Source organism: Centruroides sculpturatus, unplaced genomic scaffold (assembly GCF_000671375.1).
Source record: "Centruroides sculpturatus isolate CEXI.00-Female unplaced genomic scaffold, Cexi_2.0 scaffold1161, whole genome shotgun sequence".
NCBI lineage: Eukaryota > Metazoa > Arthropoda > Arachnida > Scorpiones > Buthidae > Centruroides > Centruroides sculpturatus.
In genome coordinates this window covers 149,773-169,037 of record NW_019385327.1, presented here as the reverse complement: position 1 = coordinate 169,037, position 19,265 = coordinate 149,773, and the positions used below count along the sequence as shown (strand labels likewise).

Here is a 19,265-nt window from a genome sequence, read left to right as displayed (position 1 = left end):
CTTGTAAATATTACAGTGTATTTTTACTATAATTTTCAAATCTATTACATTGTAGATTTTACATTTAATAATTAATGTTTAATATATTTAAATTTATTGACCAATTTGAATTTATTTACAATTATTTCATAATATTCATATTATTATAGTTATCTTCTTGAAAAAAGATGAAGAAGATTAACAAAAAAGAGATATTAAAATTTTGTTCTTCAATCAGGGAATACATTAAGTTATCAGAAGCTACTCAGCTACTTTTAAATACATAAATCACTAAAATATTTTCTGGTAAATAGAGAATTTTAGAATGTCTACAAAGTAATTTTTTAAATAAATAAAAACTATATGCAGACTTCTTTATATGCTAAATAAATACAGTTTTTGTCTTGTTTTATGTGGGGTAATTTATCAGTAGATACTACAGATAGCAAGTTTTTATCAGTCTAGTTAATTTTCAGAATTCTACAATTAAACCTGGGACCACTGGACTTCACTAAAATTTCCTTCAATTCCTTTTAGTTGATCCCAGATTGAATATTAGTTTCATCAAGGTTTCTGATCTGCTTATGTAATATACAGGAAATCCCAGAAAATCTCAGGCCTCTCTTGATTCCATGACTCTTCATGGTGGCACAAAGGGTCCCGGAACCAAGCACAGGGCATTCCAAGATCTCAGGAGGCCCATTATTCATGATCCTAAAATGTTGTTATACTGTATTAGATATATTACTTGAGAAAAATATATACATAGTGAGTAGCATTCAGTAGTTTCCTTTGTTCAGAATTTTAGGAGCTAGAGAAATATACTTTCTGACTTAAGAGTCAGATTCAGTGGAACTAAGAATGATTTAACCTAACTATTTACTATCTGTAAAAACAGAAATGAATTTCCTTATACTAATCTTATGTAAAACAAGAATTTTCTATACTAATTTTTAAATAATTTTCACTTTTCTAGTGGATATTTTAATATTTTACATAAGTTATTTGGAGATGGACTTCTTGTTGTTGGAAGGTATATAAACAGCATCATTCTTTTGAGAACTTCTTTTCATTTTTTTGAGGATTTAGAATTAATTTTACTGAGAAATGGATTAAATATTAAATATTTGCTATATGTAAAATTTCTTTTTATATAATGATTCCTTAATTTATATTATAAAAAATAAATTCATCTTTCTGAATTTGAAAGAGCTGAAGTAACACAAAAACATGAAGCTATAAGTGGCTAAATATATCTCAAATGATTAGAATTAAATATTGATTAGAATGATTAGAATAAAGCTCTATTTTAAAGTTTTATGTTAGGCAAGATCTCTCCGGATTATACAAAAAAAAAAAAAAAAATTAACGACGAATTATTTATTATGACATCGTCACAATGTCAGGCTGCAATTTTTAATCATATGTTCAATTTATTTAATTTAAAGTATATGCTCTCCACCTCAAATTAGTACTGTAGTGTCTTGTTCCTGTACATCATACTTTTCTGTTAGCAATGGAGTTGTACCGGTCATCTATCTAACTTCTTTCAGAGGAAAATTTTTTAATTGAAATAACATGACTGCCAGTTTGCATAAGAAGTTCGTATACAGTTATATAGATATAGGAGCCTCCTGCTCCTAAGCATTCCATATCTGGTCTTGAATTTCATCTATCTAACACCGTTCTCAAGATTAAGGAAATACAGACAGATGAACAATAGTGGGAATTTATAGGTCTACAATTTTTCAAATTGCAGCCCAATAAAAATGAATCTTAGCTTCTATTCTTTGAACTTTAACTAAAATCAAATGATTTTGATTTGTTAATCTTATCTTTCATTCCAATTTACAACAGTAATATTGTTTTATCATAACTTTCTAGTCTATAAATAGTTTTTGCTTCCATCATTATTGTTGATATTTTAAATCCACATTTTTAATTTAGTGAGATTTAATTAATGCTGAAGATTTTGAAAGCTGCTAAGTAAAAGGTTTTAGTATGAGTCCATATTATAATAGTTTGTATTTCATTATACATCTAAAATTTTGTTCTGCATGGCTTGCAAAATTATAATTTCTGCAACTCCTGATTAGGAAAATGATTACATTATACAGTATTCCTAATGTATTTTTTTTAATGTACAGTGGTACCTCAGGATACGAAATTAATCCGTTCCGAAACTGAGATCGTATCATGAAAATGTCGTAAGGTGAATCAACTTTTCCCATACGATTACATGTAAAACCAAATAATTCGTTCCAACGCGAAAAACATACTCAAATTAAAGCCAAGTAATACATTTAAAAAAATAACTGTAGTAAGGAAAACAAATGAAAAATGCGAACTAATGTAACGTCGTATGGTGAGTTTTTGTTCGTATCGTGAAGCAAAAATATGTTCGAATTTCATGTCGTATCCTGAAAATTTCGTATGCTGGGGCGTTCGTATCCTGAGGTACCACTGTACTGTTAAAAATTCACTAGGATATGATTATGCCAAGATAATAATTGATATAGGATCAATATAATAGATGACATTGAATTATATTCATATTTACATTCATTAGATTACTATGATAATGTAATATTTTTCGTTACTATTTATTTGTTTTTGTACATATCCTAGTAATGTAGCAGATTGTAAAATTTATTTATACATGTAAACACATTGACATTCAGTTATTTATGTTTTATATCCATTAATACTTATAAATTTAATTTTTGCAACATACCTGATAAAGATCAGTAAAAATGATTGAAAACATAAGTTTTTCTAGTTGAATAGCATCAAAAAGATTTATTTGAGAGTGCATTCAATTGAGTTTTAATGACCTTTTCAGTAGTTTATTTTCCACACAATACATTAATTGAATGCTACTTTTCTACAAACATGTGCCTTATTTAAAAATAGGATATTCAAATGAAATTAAGTACATTTCTCAAAGTTTTCAGGAGAATAACATACCCCAAGCATTGTTGTGCACTTTCTATGAGTCTTGTTATTTACACTTTCTACACAACAAGTGGGAACAGAACTGATTTCTTTTCTGTTTTCATTGTTAATTCTGATTCCGTTTCCATTTTTAAGTCGTATCTTTATACATTTCTTATTTCTTCTTCAATATATAACGTAAACTATTTATTACAGTATTCAAATTAACAAAATAACAATACATTTTTGATTAAAAATAAATGCATTCTGCAGAAGCTCCCATATTTTGAGATAATAATATTCATTTAAATATGATGTGTGTGATATATAATTTACATACCATGCTATAAAAAAGAATACAATTTGTTAAATAATGATAAATAAATCAGGTGAAAAAGTGCTTCTGATTATAAAAGATTTAAACAAAAAATGCACACACATACACACACAATCAACTTGCATATAGAGATTAGTGAAGCATGCAACATTGAACCTAACATGTAACATATATACAACTAATAAAAAATACTATATTATTTTAATAATCTATTAAAATACTGAAAGAAAATGTAATTACTTACAGCAGGAGGTGGTGTATATCTACCTTGAAGACATGGCTGATCTTCTCTACCACCAGATCGTCCATTGCTAATTAATAAAGAATAAAAATTTTCATGAATATTTAATCGAAATAATAATTTTTATTGTTTTTTAATAGTAAATTAAATATAAACAAATATTTTGATTTCTTAAAACTGTTTTAATCTGTGTTGTTTTTTGTATATTTGTTTTGAAGATATTATTTAATTAACACCTGTATTTGCCTACTTAAAAATAATCGGCAAATATAGAGAAAAGTAAAAGCATGCAAAAACTATTATAAATTAAACTAAACTAAACTTTTAAATGTTTTTTCTTTCATTTGCAAATGCTAAAATACCAAAATATTAAATTAAAATATAGTTTAGCATAAAGGTATAAGTTTAAATTTAGTTTAATTAAAAATGGGTCATTAATTAAAAAAAGTAATAGCACAAAGAAATGTGAATTAAACTCAATAGCATCATATGAGAAATTATGTCTTTCTCATATGATAATGTTGAGAATTTTTCTTTTTATTTACTGAACTATCATTTAATATAAGAAATTTCATACGTTATATTTTTAAATTGTTAAATGTTATATTTATATTATATAATAGTTATATTTACTTATTCACTTTATATAATTTTTGTTGTATTTATAGAATTTTACAAATATAAACAGTACTTAACCTGATATTTTAATACTAACACCAAGCAATTACCAGATTCTATCGGGCCGTATTAATTCTACTATTAATAATTAAATGCATTCTTAACATTTAATTATTAATAGTAGTATTAATATAGTCTGATGTAATTCAGCAACATTTGGTATTTATACAATGTTGTTACAAAAGTTACTTTTATTTACTTGTTTACATTCTGATTCTGATTTTTGTGCAACATCAGTATGCAATCTGTGTTAAGTGAAAGCACTATTTGCAATACATTTTATCCTTTTACCTACATATGGATTTATAGTTTAAACTAAATTAAAAAATAAAAGACTAGATCTAGTTTACAAAATCCACCAATGAGATGCTTAACTTTCCTGGCAACATTTGGTGGCACCATCTGTTATATAAAAAGTTTTTAAAATAAAATATTTTTAACTATTATAAAATGGCAAAACGCTTAATTCCGAAGGTAAGGATGGGTTTTATAAAAAATTGTAAATGCTAATAACGAGTAAAATTATCATTAAGTCTAATCCTACTGAAGATACACACCCTTTATTGACCTTTAATCACCAAAATTTAATAGCATCGATCCCCTAATAAACAAACCTCCCTGCAAAATTTCAAGAAATTTCCAACAAAAAGCACAGACATTATTAAGCTTCAAAGAAGGAGAACAAAATCATGCCCCCTTATATGCACGCTAACATCTATACTCAAAGAAAAAAAAAACCCTTGCCTTTTTTTGCATTTCTTGACGTTTCAAAATGTCCTGAGCCCAAAAATGTAAAAATCTTGGGAGGGGTCAATTTTTGACCGATCACCATACTTTCCCTCTTATGTATAACAACCAGGAAAGTAAAAAAGACAAATAAAAACACTAATGACTAAATCCAAACATCTGCTATTTGATGAATGCCAAGTAATGTGGATGAACAACACAAATGCATGGAGGTGATTTGGCACAATTTACTGACAAGATTTGAGAAACGGTGAATGCCAAATATTCTTCACAGGTAAACCATCCACACTATTAGATATTTGCTGAATGTTTGCTTGGATTTTGGCAATGTTTGCTTGGATTTTGGCAAAAAGTGAATATGTGGATACAACCCTAAGATAAACGTTTTTTGAGATTAAGGCCATCTCAATGTAAAATATTTAACACACACAGTAACGTGTAATTTTTTTTCACTTTTGACTTTTACTGCCCTGTGGGCACTAACAGGACATTTTCATCATACCCAACATGACTTTTGTCAGGTCCACAATGCAGTCAGTTGAATGATGAAGGATGAAGCCCAACTTATCTGGGACAGACCATCCCCAAAAATTTATGGGGTGTTTTGACTGCCTGAATTTAATCCTGGGTCTTCCAAAGTAGTCTTCAAAATCAAAATAATTATGAGCAAACAATTTTTCTTGAAAAATCAACACAGAAAAATAAAGAATTTCATAATCTTAGAAAAAATAAGCCACAGATTTTCTATGAATATAAATTAGAAACAATGGCCTAATTCATTTAAAATGATATTACTGTATCTTCACAAAAGTTGATTTTTTTTAATACTGGGCATCTCAATTATATATTACAAATTATAAATTATGAAAACAGATTTGAATGTAAATGAAAGTTAATCAACAAAAGAGGGAAAATTAATCAATACGATATTGTTGACAACAATAATTGTCAACTGTTCTACCCAAGAGTGTCTCATCTTTTGTGTTCTCAGCACCAACAGAGATGCTTTCCCGCAATGATCTGTCCTCCTGGCTGTATTCTGCTGTTTTAATATGACAAATAGAGGCCCGTTTGGTCAGTCGTCACCAATTCCTTCAGGAATCAATGAGTTGTCGCCAGTTCTCCAATAGTTAAAATCACCACCTGCTTCTCCAACATGATAGTCTAATCATTATCTCCTCCTATAGAGGAATATCATCAACTCCACAACAAAATGTCCCATAATGCTGAATTCTTGAGGGTCAACCCTTCTCAAAAAGGATCAGAACGATCTCCTCTATAACAGCTCTTCTATCTCCAGGTATTTATAACAATGCGTGATTTCATGTAAATGCTTTGATGTCGCTGTAGTGTTTAATATCTATTTGTTTGCTACTGATAGTATGTAGATCATTTAACATAAAATAAATGGGTTATTTGTTTGTTAACCTAGTATCTGAGTGTCTTGCTTCAACATGCTGTCTCACACTCCTCCACTCTGAATCTGACCACCCACACACGACTGCTCACGTAAAGAATCTGAACAAAAATAAATCATCCTTGTGGCTTCTGTGTCCAGTGGTGTCATTCTGACATGGCATCAAAGAAGTGCTGACTCTAAGGTCACATAAATGAAAAATACTAAATAATACTTATTTTCAAAACAAAAAAAGTTAAGAGCTCAAATTTACCATAAATATTTTTACAACAATATAACTACACAGGAAAAAAAATTTACCTGAAATAATTCTTCAAAAGGTTAATAAAACAAAATTTATGAATTTTGTTACTTAAACAGAAAAGAATCATATACATCAGGACTTCTTAAACTTTTTTTTTATTCACGACCCCATTTATGATTGTGATTTTTTTCGCGACCCAAAAAAAATATAAAATAAAAATACAGTGGTACCTCGGTATACGTCTGCTTTAGAATACGTCCAATTCGGAATATGTCCTGTTTGGATGAAACAAATTTTGCTCAGTATACGACTTAATTCAATTATATGCGCCATCTATGAACAAGTAGCACTAACGGTGTACTATACCAGACTAGACGTTCGCTGTGCCACGGTTTATAACTTTGTTAAATTTCTTCTGATTTTAATTTGTAAGTAAAATTTTATTATTTTTATTAATCATGAATTTCAAAAAGGCAAATAAAAAGCAACAGAAAACTAAAAAAATTTACTAGAATCACAATGGAACTGAAAAAAGAAATTGTTGAGAAATATGAAGGTTGCATGCGTGTTCAAGATTTAACTGTTGTATACCGTATTCCGAGAACGACGATATTGACAGTCGTGAAAAATAAAGACATTATTAAATCTGCTAACATTGCGAAAGGGTTAAATCAATTTCTAAGCAGATATTGAAGATATTAGATCATGTTGAGAAATTACTTTTGCTTTGGATAACTAAAAAAACAGGGTGCTGGCGACAGCGTATCAGAAGCAATTATTTGCGAGAAAGCTAAAAAGATACATGCTGATCTCATGAAAAATCAAGTAGGAACTAGCCAGGAAAGCGAGGTGTTTAAAGCCAGCCATTTTTTACATGAGAACGGATTAATCATTTTTACATTACATTTTTTATAATTCATTTATTTTAAATACAAAATGCATTAATTTAATTTATTAAATATGTAGTATTCTTTGTAGTATTTGTGTTTAGTAGTTAAATTATTTTGACCCAATTGAATTTGAATATTTTTGAATCATTCCTTTATTATCTCTGCTCTAAACAAGTACTCTATTTTTCCGAATGAGTCAAACTAACTGATCAGAGTACATATTTTTCTTTTCTGAACAAGGGACTGACGTAGCTAGTTAGATTGCATGCTTTTTAGTTGGATTAACTCTTCTGGAAGGGCAAAATTAAAGTGCAAATGTTGTTGAATATATGTAGATGCAGAATTTTATTGCCCCTTTCTCCTCTTATTAAATATTCATTAAGAATTAATTTTTTTAATACAAATAAATATTAATGTAAGTTAAATATTAAAAATACTAACTATAAAAGTATTTGGGTAAATGCCCAGGCTTCTTTCAGAGTTCAGAGTAAGATACTCCCCTATGAGTGCCTCTGCTCACATAAAATGACTTGGTATTTAATTTTGCCGGAGTTGAAGTCAGCCTACTAAAATTATCAGGAGTTGGAGTTGAGTGTTTTTTTACTGACTCTGCAGCCCCAGAAGCAATTGTTTTTAAATCAATTTATTTAATATTCTAATAATAATTATCATTTCTAAAGATATAAAGGAATCAATAAAAGTAAAAACATTAAAAATAATTATCTTTTGTTTTTTACAAAAAAATTGTTTTGTAATTTATTCAATTTCTGATATGAAATTAAAAATATAATAATGTATATACAGTGAAATTCTGTTAACCTGGCATCTGGTATGCTGGCAAACCAATAAGCTGGCAAGTCAAGCTTATTGTTGCAGGGTTATTGGTGCACTGGGTAGGTCCAGAATTAAGATTTTTGTGTAAAAAGACTCAAAAAACGTACAGTTCTTGGAAAGAAGTGTGGGTTCTCCTTTTAGAGATGACTAATGCCAAGACAATATGATGCTGTGCATGATTTTTCAAAGACCTAAGTGTACAGGTTTTATATGATAAGCAGAAATGTTTAGCACACTTGGAATCAAAAATTATCACAGAAACAGCTACAGTACAATAATGTTCATGTACTTTGATAATTATAAGTGTATGAAGCACAAACTAAGAATAGTGTGTTTTTGTTTCAAACCAACCAAGGGTAGAAATAGCCTGAAAAAATTGAAATGGCATGTTAAACAACCATAAAAGGCAGATTTGCAGTTTTACATGCAAAGATATGTAAATTTGTGTCCAAATTGGAAAAAAAACTGGAAAAACTTCCACCGTCCAATAAGACAACATATTTGATAACCACTGCTGGCCTGAGCAAACTCAGCACCCTAGGAAAATGACTTTGACGTTGCCCTATTTTAAAAAATTTGCAACAATATAAAACACCAATGTAAAATAGAGTATCTAATTTTTATTCAATATGCAGCAAGCAATATCGCAATCGTGAGATACAGCACTACTTTCAAAATAGCGACTCACAAGTCAACGCATAAGAAAGGATTGTGATCAAAAAACATTTATTTTTTCATTATTTATTGTAATTTATGCATGTACTTTTGCCATGCTGCCCCCAGAATTTAAGTGCTCTAGGCCATCGCCTGGTTCACCTATATGAACAAGCCGGCCCTGTTGATAACCCAGTCCTAACGATGCTGGGTTAATGAAATGTCAGTGTACATAATATACAGGATTTACTATTTAATCTATTTTTAGTTGGAAATCCTTAGATATTTTGTCATAAAGAAATATATTGTGAGTTAATTCTAGTTTTTTTATCATGAGAAAAAGTCAAGTACAGATAGTTTTTGATTTATGATGGGAGTTCTATTCTCAGGGACTTCCACCATAAGTTGATCATCAAAAGTTATGATGATAATGGGGTATGCTTTACAAGGGCATATATAATGCCACTTAATGTATTTGCTGTATTGGTGATTAAAAGATGACTCATTTGTATGCTTAACAACCTTATGAATCAAGTTTAGAAAAAGATTGTATTTTAATTAATTAATTATGGCATTTTATTATCAAATGTTCTTAGAAACAAGCATGTAGTCAACCAAGTTCAAAGAAATCAAAAATCATACTGAATTTTTATCATAATATTTGTGTGTACAGTAATTCATTTTATTTTCATTGTTAAGTTTTATTTATTTAATTTACTGTTAGTTCATTTTAACTTTATTATAAAAATGGAATTAGAATAATAATTCAGAACCAAGCAGCTTCAAAGAAAGTTAGTTTCACTTTGCTTTTGGGTACTGATGACACTAACTCGCATTATAGTTAATAATCACAATTTTCATGAATAACCTTATCAGTTATAGTTATATAGAAATTATTTATTACCTATTATAGTATTACATTTAACATTTAATTGTCATACTATGCCATTAGTGAGTGTGACTGATTGTTTGGAGTAGAAAATAATTTGTTTAGTAAACTGTTTCAATTGTTTTTGCCAATATATGAATGTCCAAGAAAATAAAGGCACCATCCTGTTGCCACTCTGGAGGACCTGTAAAAATGTCCTGAGGTTTGCAAGCTGGATTTTGAGTCCAGCTGGCAAACCTCAGGACATTTTTACAGGTAGTCTATTATGGATATGTTGGACACCATTGCTTTAGCTACATACCCATCATGTGCTTGACTGGCTGCCTGGTTGAACACATGATGGATAGGATTAAAAATGTTATCTTAGTATCCATATGATGGAAAAAAAAAATGGAAAAAGTTTTGCCCAATGTATAAGTACAGATACTTATAAGTTAGCTATTGCGCTGTATGTCCAATTACCAGTCCAATAAATGAGAGACAATTTTAAAATAATTTAAATTTCTATTAAATATAAACCATGCACGACACCTTATTTTTGCCAAGGAAAATGTTTAATAACCATGAACGTTTTCAGCTTGTTCTGCAAGTCATCCTCAAGCAATTCTATCATTATACAACATTCCAATAAAGTTTCTAATATAATAAATTTAAATATAGCAGTTACCATCTTATATCTTATCTTATCATTTATAGATATTGTTTGTATTAAACAAAAATTGTTGAAATTTATAACTGCTTCAGTAGATATTCAATCACACACAACCTTATATAGCAGCACAAACTGTTATTAAACTAGTGTTTTTGTCATATTCAACATCCTTTGTCTGGTTTGTTAAACAAAAGTCAAACAATTTAAAAATCAAATAAATTACAAGTGCTAATGGAAAATGGAATTAAAACATTAAAATGTCAAGCAAGGTTTAAAAAATTGAAATAAAATAATTTTTTATTGCATATAAGATCATATTTTATTTCAGTTTTTTAAACCTTGTTTGGCATTTTAATGTTTTTTGTTCCATTTTCCATTAGTGCTTGTAAATTGTTTGATTTTTAAATTGCTTGACTTCTGTTTAGCAAACCAGACAAAGGCCATTCAATATGACGAAAACACTAGTTCAATAAAGGTTTGTGCTGCTATACAAGATTTTTATGATTGAATTGATGATAAAATATTTTTATATTCTGGCCTATTGGAATATTAAAATAACCATATGCACAGAAAAAATTAACATTTTTAATGTTATGAGTGCACACTCAACACAAAAAAGAACCGTAGATGGCTAATGCAAATGCTGTTTACCTGCCAACATGTTACTTTTATTCATAAGTCCATTCATGGTGAATAAAGTCCATTCTTCAAATTGAAGACACTTTTCTTTTATGATAGGTATTTTTATATTATAGAATAAATTCTATATTTAATGGATCTATTATAGATAACACATTAAATCTTCATTAAATTACTGTGGTATCAAAAATATCACTCATATTAAAAAGTTGTTTTGAAGGAATTTGTAGCATATAGCAATCTTGTGTACTGTACATATAGCAAGTTTTACTGTAATTGTTTACAGTAAAACCTGCAAAAGCTGGAACTTAGCAGGACTATTTTGTTTTTCCATATCTCGCAGGTTTTCTGCCATTAACAGGATGTAATCTTACCGCTTTTCTATTGCCTATACAAATGCGACAGAAATGTTTATTTACACATATATGGGATTGGATGAAAAAATAAGGCTTTTTATATTATGTTCATAATTTGTTAGATATGTTTGCATACATTATAAAGATTTTACATATAAATAAGTGGACAAAGTTTAGTTTTTAACAAAACAATCTAGCATCAATGGGCCTCATTCAGAATAATCCTTAATGCAACAGACCTCATACAAAAAAGGAAGTGGAATAAATCTAACCCTCTCCACTCAAAAATCTGGAACAGTTATCACATCTTAGGAAATAAATTTTCAATAATGAATGAACACTATCCATAAACCTTAGATGGAACATGGTTGAAATTTTAAAGTTTCCTCCACCCTGATAAAAGGTGCCGGGGTTGCTTAAGTTTTGTGAAATTAAAAAGGTCTGTGAAAAAAACAAAATAAGCCAACTTTTTAATCAATTTTTTAATTAAATGCATATCTTACAAGATATTTCTTGGGGACATTATAAATTGACCACCTGACATACAAACATCCAGAAATTTAGATTTTAATATGTAGTTTCATTATGTTATATAAATGTTTTTTATGTTCTCGTGANAAAAGAACACAAAACAATTTTTTAAAAGATGAACATTACACAAAACTCAAATTAAATTAATAATAAAAGATAAAACATAAAATATAATTACAATAAATGTGTTAATATTTAATATGAAACCAAAGATGAAAATATATTATAATTTCTTTGACCAAAGGGTAATCTATAAATTGGTATGTTTTAGTTTTTTCTCCATGATGTATTTCAGTGCTAACGGTAATCCTTCAGCATCCCTGGAATTCAGATACCTGTCCAATATCCTCCTCCTGTATATTTCTAACTTTTCTGTACTCATTGCTAATGACGAATGAGGATAGCTTGTAGAACAAGCTGAAAACATTCATGATCATTAAATGTTTTCCTTGGCAAAAATAAGATGGTGTATGTGGTTTATGTTACTGCTGAGGGTAAGTGATTGAGAAAAATCTATTAAATATATTGAGAAAATAGCATCTTATTTTGACAGAAAGGTAAAAAGTTTCAAAATAAAAAGATATTGTTGATGATTCAAAATAATTGTTCAAAATGTTAATCATGTGATCCCGGATAAAACAAAATTTTTTTAAGTTGTCATTGATTTTGAAACAATGATTTGAATGAAGAATGGATATGCATTAAATTCAAAGTATTCCCTTAGTTTGGAAAAGAAGAAGAGAGTTCTAGAAGGAGAATGGGATTTAGAACAATTTTAAACATTAGGGCCCTAGAGATTAACAGCATAATAGGAGTAAAAGCATAATCTCTTTTTATTATTTGCAAGATTTATACTAGCATTTCTCTCACAGAAGTTAAGGGAGTATTCCTTAATGAACCAAAGTGGTTATATGTCATGTTAACTGTGCAGCCATGCATGTACAGTACCTTGTCTTCAATGTGTTATGTTGTTAATTGTGTTCAAGTTTGTAAGTTATCTTATTTGAAGGTACTGTCCAACTCAATGATGTGGTCAACCTAGAGTTGGAGATTTTAACTAATAACAACAACTTTCTACTAACTAGTATGCTGAACTTTCAAACTCCAACACCCATTTCATTCTATTTTAAATCAATTCTTTGTTCACTCCTTTTTCATAAAGTATTTTTTTTTCTTTTATTCCAAATTGTTTCCTTGAATTTCACCTCTTCCAGAATTTTTCAGTCAATGGAGCCTTGTATCATTGTTCTTTTATATGAGTCACTTATATCTATACTGCTGTATTTTCTTTCTAATTATTATGATTTTTAAATTCTCTCTGAAATATTCAATTTTGACACTTTCCACCCTGACCAAGAGGGCCTTTTTTCAATGACTAGTGTGCTTGGCCAGATCCACAATAAGGACAACTAAGTGGTAAGGACAGAGCCTGACATATCCAGGGCAGACAAACATGAAAATATTCCTGGAATTACTTTTCAGATTCAAATCTCAGGTCCATAGAATGGTAGGCTGACACCTGAACTGCCTTGGCCATCCAACCATCTAACATATTCATTTCTATAATAATTGTTTCTTCTCTATCTCTCTACACAGTTTATTGGGCTGCAATTTGAAAATATTGTAACCTATAAATTTCCACTGTTGTTTATCTGTCTGTATTTCCTTAAATGTTACCTCCAATAATTCCTTAATCTTAAGAACGGTGTTAGATTGATGAAATTAAAGACCAGATATGAAAAGCTTAGGGACAGGAAGCCTTGATTAACTATATATGAACTTATGTAAATCATCATAAATCATGTTATTTCAATTCAAAAATTTTCCTCTGAAAGGAGTTAGATAACCAGCATGAATCCATTGCTAACAGAAAAGTATGATGTACAGAGACAAGCCACTATAGTAGTAGTTTGAGGTGGTGAGCATATATTTTAAATTACATAAATTAAAAATATGATTAAAATTGCAACTGGCATTGTGATGATGTCACAACAAATAATTGCTCACTTAGTATTTATATTTCTGTCTCTATTCCTGGCATATTTTTTACAGGAATTAATTAAATTAATGTACATACATCTGTAAAACACTGCTAATTTCACTAATGATTCCCATGTAGTTTTTAGAAATATTTACATATCATACAATTCACTTATCTTCATCTCATTTAGTTTATTCCAATTCTGTCAGTACATCTTTCTCAGTATATTTAATATAATTTGTCTCTTAAATATACCTATATACACTTTAATTTTAAACTAAATATATTTATCTATATGCTTTAATTTAGAAATGTTTTTAAAATAATTATAAATAAAAACTTCAATGGTTTTTGCTTCTGTGAAGTAAAAATAATCAGTATGTATACATTAAGGATACACCGATTAATTACCAATTCATTAATCGTAATTGGCCATATCAGCCATTTCCCCGATTATTAATTATTAAAACTGATTATTAATCAGTTTTAATAATCAGCCAATTTTGCATTTTAATATTTTTGTTAGAATGTTAGGTATAAGGCTAGTAATAAAAAATAATAAATTTCTGTTATATATTTATTACATGAAAACTGAATATTAAAAAAATTTTTAAGTTAAATTATTTCTTTTATCAATACATATTATAAGGTATAATATAACCTATTCAAAACTATCTCTTTTAAAGTTTTATATATTTAAAGTTTAAACTTTAAATATATAAAACAAATAAAAATTTAATATTCAAACTTTAAAATCCTTCCTTAAATTATAATGCAAAAACATGNTGTTCCTTGCCTAAGAGGTAAATGTAAATATTTTTCTAATTCTTGATCGAAACGTTTTGTTCGTTTTTCTTCCTTTTTAAAAACATGCTCTTATTCATTCTTTCGCTTACCAGAAGCTAATTCATCAAATAAATTAGAAAAACGTAGAGATTATCCTACATCTTGATCATCTGCAGAAATAGAAGCTTCAGGATTTAATTCTTCTTAAGGTTTTGAATTATCAACATCATCAAAGCTATAAATTGTCCATCTTTTTATTTCCTCTACAATAACTTTTTTTTTGAAATTTCATTTTGAATTTTGGATCTAATAAAGATGAAAAGCGTAAAGACTTGTTTTCTACATATGCTAAAATTTTTTTTATTGACTTTTCTAGTCCTTCTATTTTTTTTTTTTTTGAAATTTCATTCATTTTGAATATTGGATATAATAAAGATGACAAGCGTAAAGACTTGTTTTCTATATATGCTGAAAATCTTTTTTTATTGAATTTTCTAGTCCTTCTATTGTGGTATTAAATGCCACTAAAGGAACTACTGCTCTTTGCTTTTGATAATAATAATAATAATTTCAGAGTCACTATTGTGTGAATTATCGAAGATGAGGTGGTTTCTCGGTTGCTGACTTTCATAGTAATTTCTTCGAATGGTTTTAAAAGTAGAACAATTTTTTCAACAAGAGACCACTGATGTGCACTCAATGTGGAATTTTATTATCTATAGCATATGTGACAAGGGCTTTTTGCTATTCCAAGATTCTTTGCAACATGTAGTAAGTAGAAATCCCATAAATAGGAACATCTTGAATTAATTTGTGTTTCTGCAAACCTAACTTGTCTTGCAAATCTTTCAATTTGCTTACAGCTACAGCAGAATGATTAAAATGTGTGACAATATTTCTATTACTGTGATTATAGTTTTCACATCTTGTTGAGAAAATTTCCATTCATTTAGTGTCAGCTGCAGTGTATGCGTAAAGCATGATAATGCCTCTAAGTTTCAATTCCTGATTCCAGCTACCATATTTGCTCCAGAATCTCTCAGTACTAAGAATATCTTATGACTTTTGTCAACTTATACTATTTAAGAACAATGTTTATCTGTTCACTGATTCGTGTAGCTGTGTGCAGACCTTCAAAGGGAACAATTTGCAAAACAGCTCTTTTTTGCTGAAAATCATCCTTCAACCAGTAGGGCTGTTACATTTAAAAAAGAAAAATTATTTGTAGTTGCTGTCCAAATATCAGCAGTTAAAGAAATAAATTTTGCATTATCAATAGCTTTCTGAATTTTTGACTGAACTTTTTAAAATATATCAGGGATGATATTTTCAGAAAAATATTTTCTGCTGGGAATATTGTAATTAGGAATGATTTTTTTTAGTAATCATTAAAATCCTAAATTGGACACAACAGAGTATGGCTCTATATCTACACTTATCATTTATCCAATCAAATAATGAATTTATTTGGATCATTGATCATTTATATCCCACAATTTTTTCTTTTCTATTAACTGAGTTAAAGTAGTTGCTTTGGATATGAGTTTCCGTTGTTACTGACGAACATTCAGCTTCTTTTGTTTTGGAACTTTCTCTTTTCGTCTATTAAGTTTATTTTAAAAAGCTTTCATGATGACATTTTTTCAGATGATTTATCATGTTTTTGGTGGTAAAAGTTTTAGCATTTTTTACACCTCTCAATATAGAAGCCTTTGAACATATTAAACTTGGAAAACTTCTCATTTTTATCTTTCCTAAAAAATTTCCAAGCAATACTGGAAGCCACGAGGAGTTTGGATTTGGCTATTAATTAAAATTAAAAAGTTTTTCAAAATAATAATTTATCATTTTAATTTAATACATGAATCTGAAAAAGAAAGAAAAAAAAGCTTCATATTGAAAATTATTTTTATAACAAATTGTTATAAAGTTATTTTTATTGTATGAAATTTTATACAGTGATACCTCAGGATACGAAATTAATCCGTTCCGAAACTCACATCGTATCATGAAAATGTCGTAAGATGAATCATTTTCCCCCATACGATTACACGTAAAACCAAATAATTCGTTCCAACACGAAAAACACACTCAAATTAAAGCTAAGTTGTAGATTTAAAAAATAACCATAGTAAGGAAAACCCTGAAAAATGTGTTTTGTAGTTGTAAATGTATAAATAACCATAATAGAATAATAATTGATTTAAAAAAATGCAGTTTCATTTGCACTTTACCTCTGAGGATAGACAACAGTGGAGGTTTAAACTGGTGGCGGAGAGGGAGAAAAAAATGATACTAAAACTTAACTTACATAACATAATGCAACAATAACTTAAAAATAACTTAACACTAGTTTTTTAATCTTTTCTGTTTCATATTTTTTTAGTTTTTTATTCACTGCTTTTTTGCTTTTTTTTTTTTCACTTCCACCAGCACAGCTGCAGTGTATGCGTAAAGCATGATAATGCCTCNAGTTTCATTTGCACTTTACCTCTGAGGATAGACAACAGTGGAGGTTTAAACTGGTGGCGGAGAGGGAGAAAAAAATGATACTAAAACTTAACTTACATAACATAATGCAACAATAACTTAAAAATAACTTAACACTAGTTTTTTAATCTTTTCTGTTTCATATTTTTTTAATTTTTTATTCACTGCTTTTTTGCTTTTTTTTTTTTCACTTCCACCAGCACCTGGATAGAGGTCACTTGGTAAAATATCTATCCAAAGAGGTGTGGCTTTGCCTACATTTTAAAATGTTTCTAAAATGACTTAGGCAAATATCATTACTCCAAGCAGCAATACGGTCAGTGTGTACCTTTTTGGGATGTTTCTTTTCAATAAAATCAATCACTTTCTGATAATACCTCGAGATTTCCTTTGTCGAGCGAGATCCTTCCACGACGAAGCAAAAGCGCAGACCGAGACCGATGAACAGAAGTGAATAAAAAAGGGCGCTGCAAACTAATGTGACGTCGTATGGTGAGTTTTTGTTCGTATCATGGAGCAAAAATATGTTCGAATTTTGTGTCGTATCCTGTAAATTTCGTATGCTGGGGCATTCGTATCCTGAGGTACCACTGTACTTTTATTAAGAATACATAATTTGATGCGATAATAATCATAATATAATTAACTATTAACACTAACTGGCTGATTAATCGGTAATTGGCCATTTTGCTTATTGATGCATCCTTAGTATACATCACAAATTTACTCATTGTTTCAAAGGAAGTTATCAAAGAAAATCTAAAAACAATTTGTGATGATAAAATTTAAAAAATTATTTTAGTAAGAAGTAAATTTACTACAGTTCTATAGTTTTTTCCTACAAATCTTTTGGCATTATTATGATAATATAATATCAAACTCACCGAGATAACTGGTGATTACGTTTAATCACCGATTAATCACTTTTACCGTAATATATCTATTATTCTTTTTAAACTTTGCTTACCTTTTATAGTTTACAGATAAATGTTATCAGTAAACCTTTGTCATTCCCTACTAAATTTATTCCTTTTAAACTTTTTACAGGAATATTATTCGAAACATTTCTGTTTCAAAACACAATAAAAACTAACATTTAGTTATTTTTCACACGTAATTTTTAGAATATAATGTAATTGATATAGTAGAATAACTGTACACCAGATGAATACATCCAACGAAGTTATCAGTCAGCAGTGGATTAAAATAGGTTAGTAGGTTTTAATAACTACTCGAGTTATCACAAACAATAGAAATTAAATTAATCGAACAAATCAAGAAGTTGTAGAAATTGTCTACAATGATGAAAGATAAGATTATACTGTAATACATGATAAATATAAGGCTGTGTTCGAATTCATTTACATAGATGTATTTTGTTTTATAGATTTTTGAATCATTATCTGTCTACACAAGTGAATAAACTACCTTCATTTTCACACTTCTGTCAAGAAAATTCACCTGAAAAAGTAATTGAACATGATAAAGATTTCAAGATAAATGTAGTTTCTTCTGTATGTTTTCGAAGTATAATATTCCATTACGTTTTTACTATGTCACTTTACATTTATCGTTCAAGTTGTGTTTACACTTCAAAATGCCAAAATAATACAGGTGTTTCAAGTTTTCACATTTTTCAGATCATATACAGAAAATGTTGATCAATTTATTTTTCGTACAAACAATAAAAGTTAATTGAAATAACTGCAATTATTTAGTACAGTTGTCCCTCTATAGTCCGACGTTTTTTAATCCGACATGCTCAGTAGTCCGACGCACCTCCCGTCAAGGTACCCGTCCCCGTTACGTGTCTGCTTGCACAGAAGCATGTCGCAATGTGAATCTCCTTATCCAATTCTTACACGATGACGCACATTTCGTGTGTTTTATGTGAGCAGTTCTGTTCGAACAGTTGGAGTAGAGAATATTGTAAGTTACTGCTAGCAAAACAATGCGAAATATGTAATTATTTTCGGTAATCCGGAC

At 28.9% G+C, this 19,265-nt stretch overlaps 1 protein-coding gene across 1 annotated transcript in view; it reads right to left on the bottom strand.

Moving 5' to 3' along the window:
• Positions 1-19,265, bottom strand: part of LOC111637698 — a gene marked incomplete at its 5' end in the record, with an annotated part of 154,134 nt that overhangs the window by 7,616 nt on the left and 127,253 nt on the right. Inside the window, one exon of the mRNA XM_023383267.1 lies at positions 3,495-3,561. Coding sequence (XP_023239035.1) covers positions 3,495-3,561 — 67 coding nt within the window. The remainder of the gene's footprint in view (positions 1-3,494; positions 3,562-19,265) is intronic.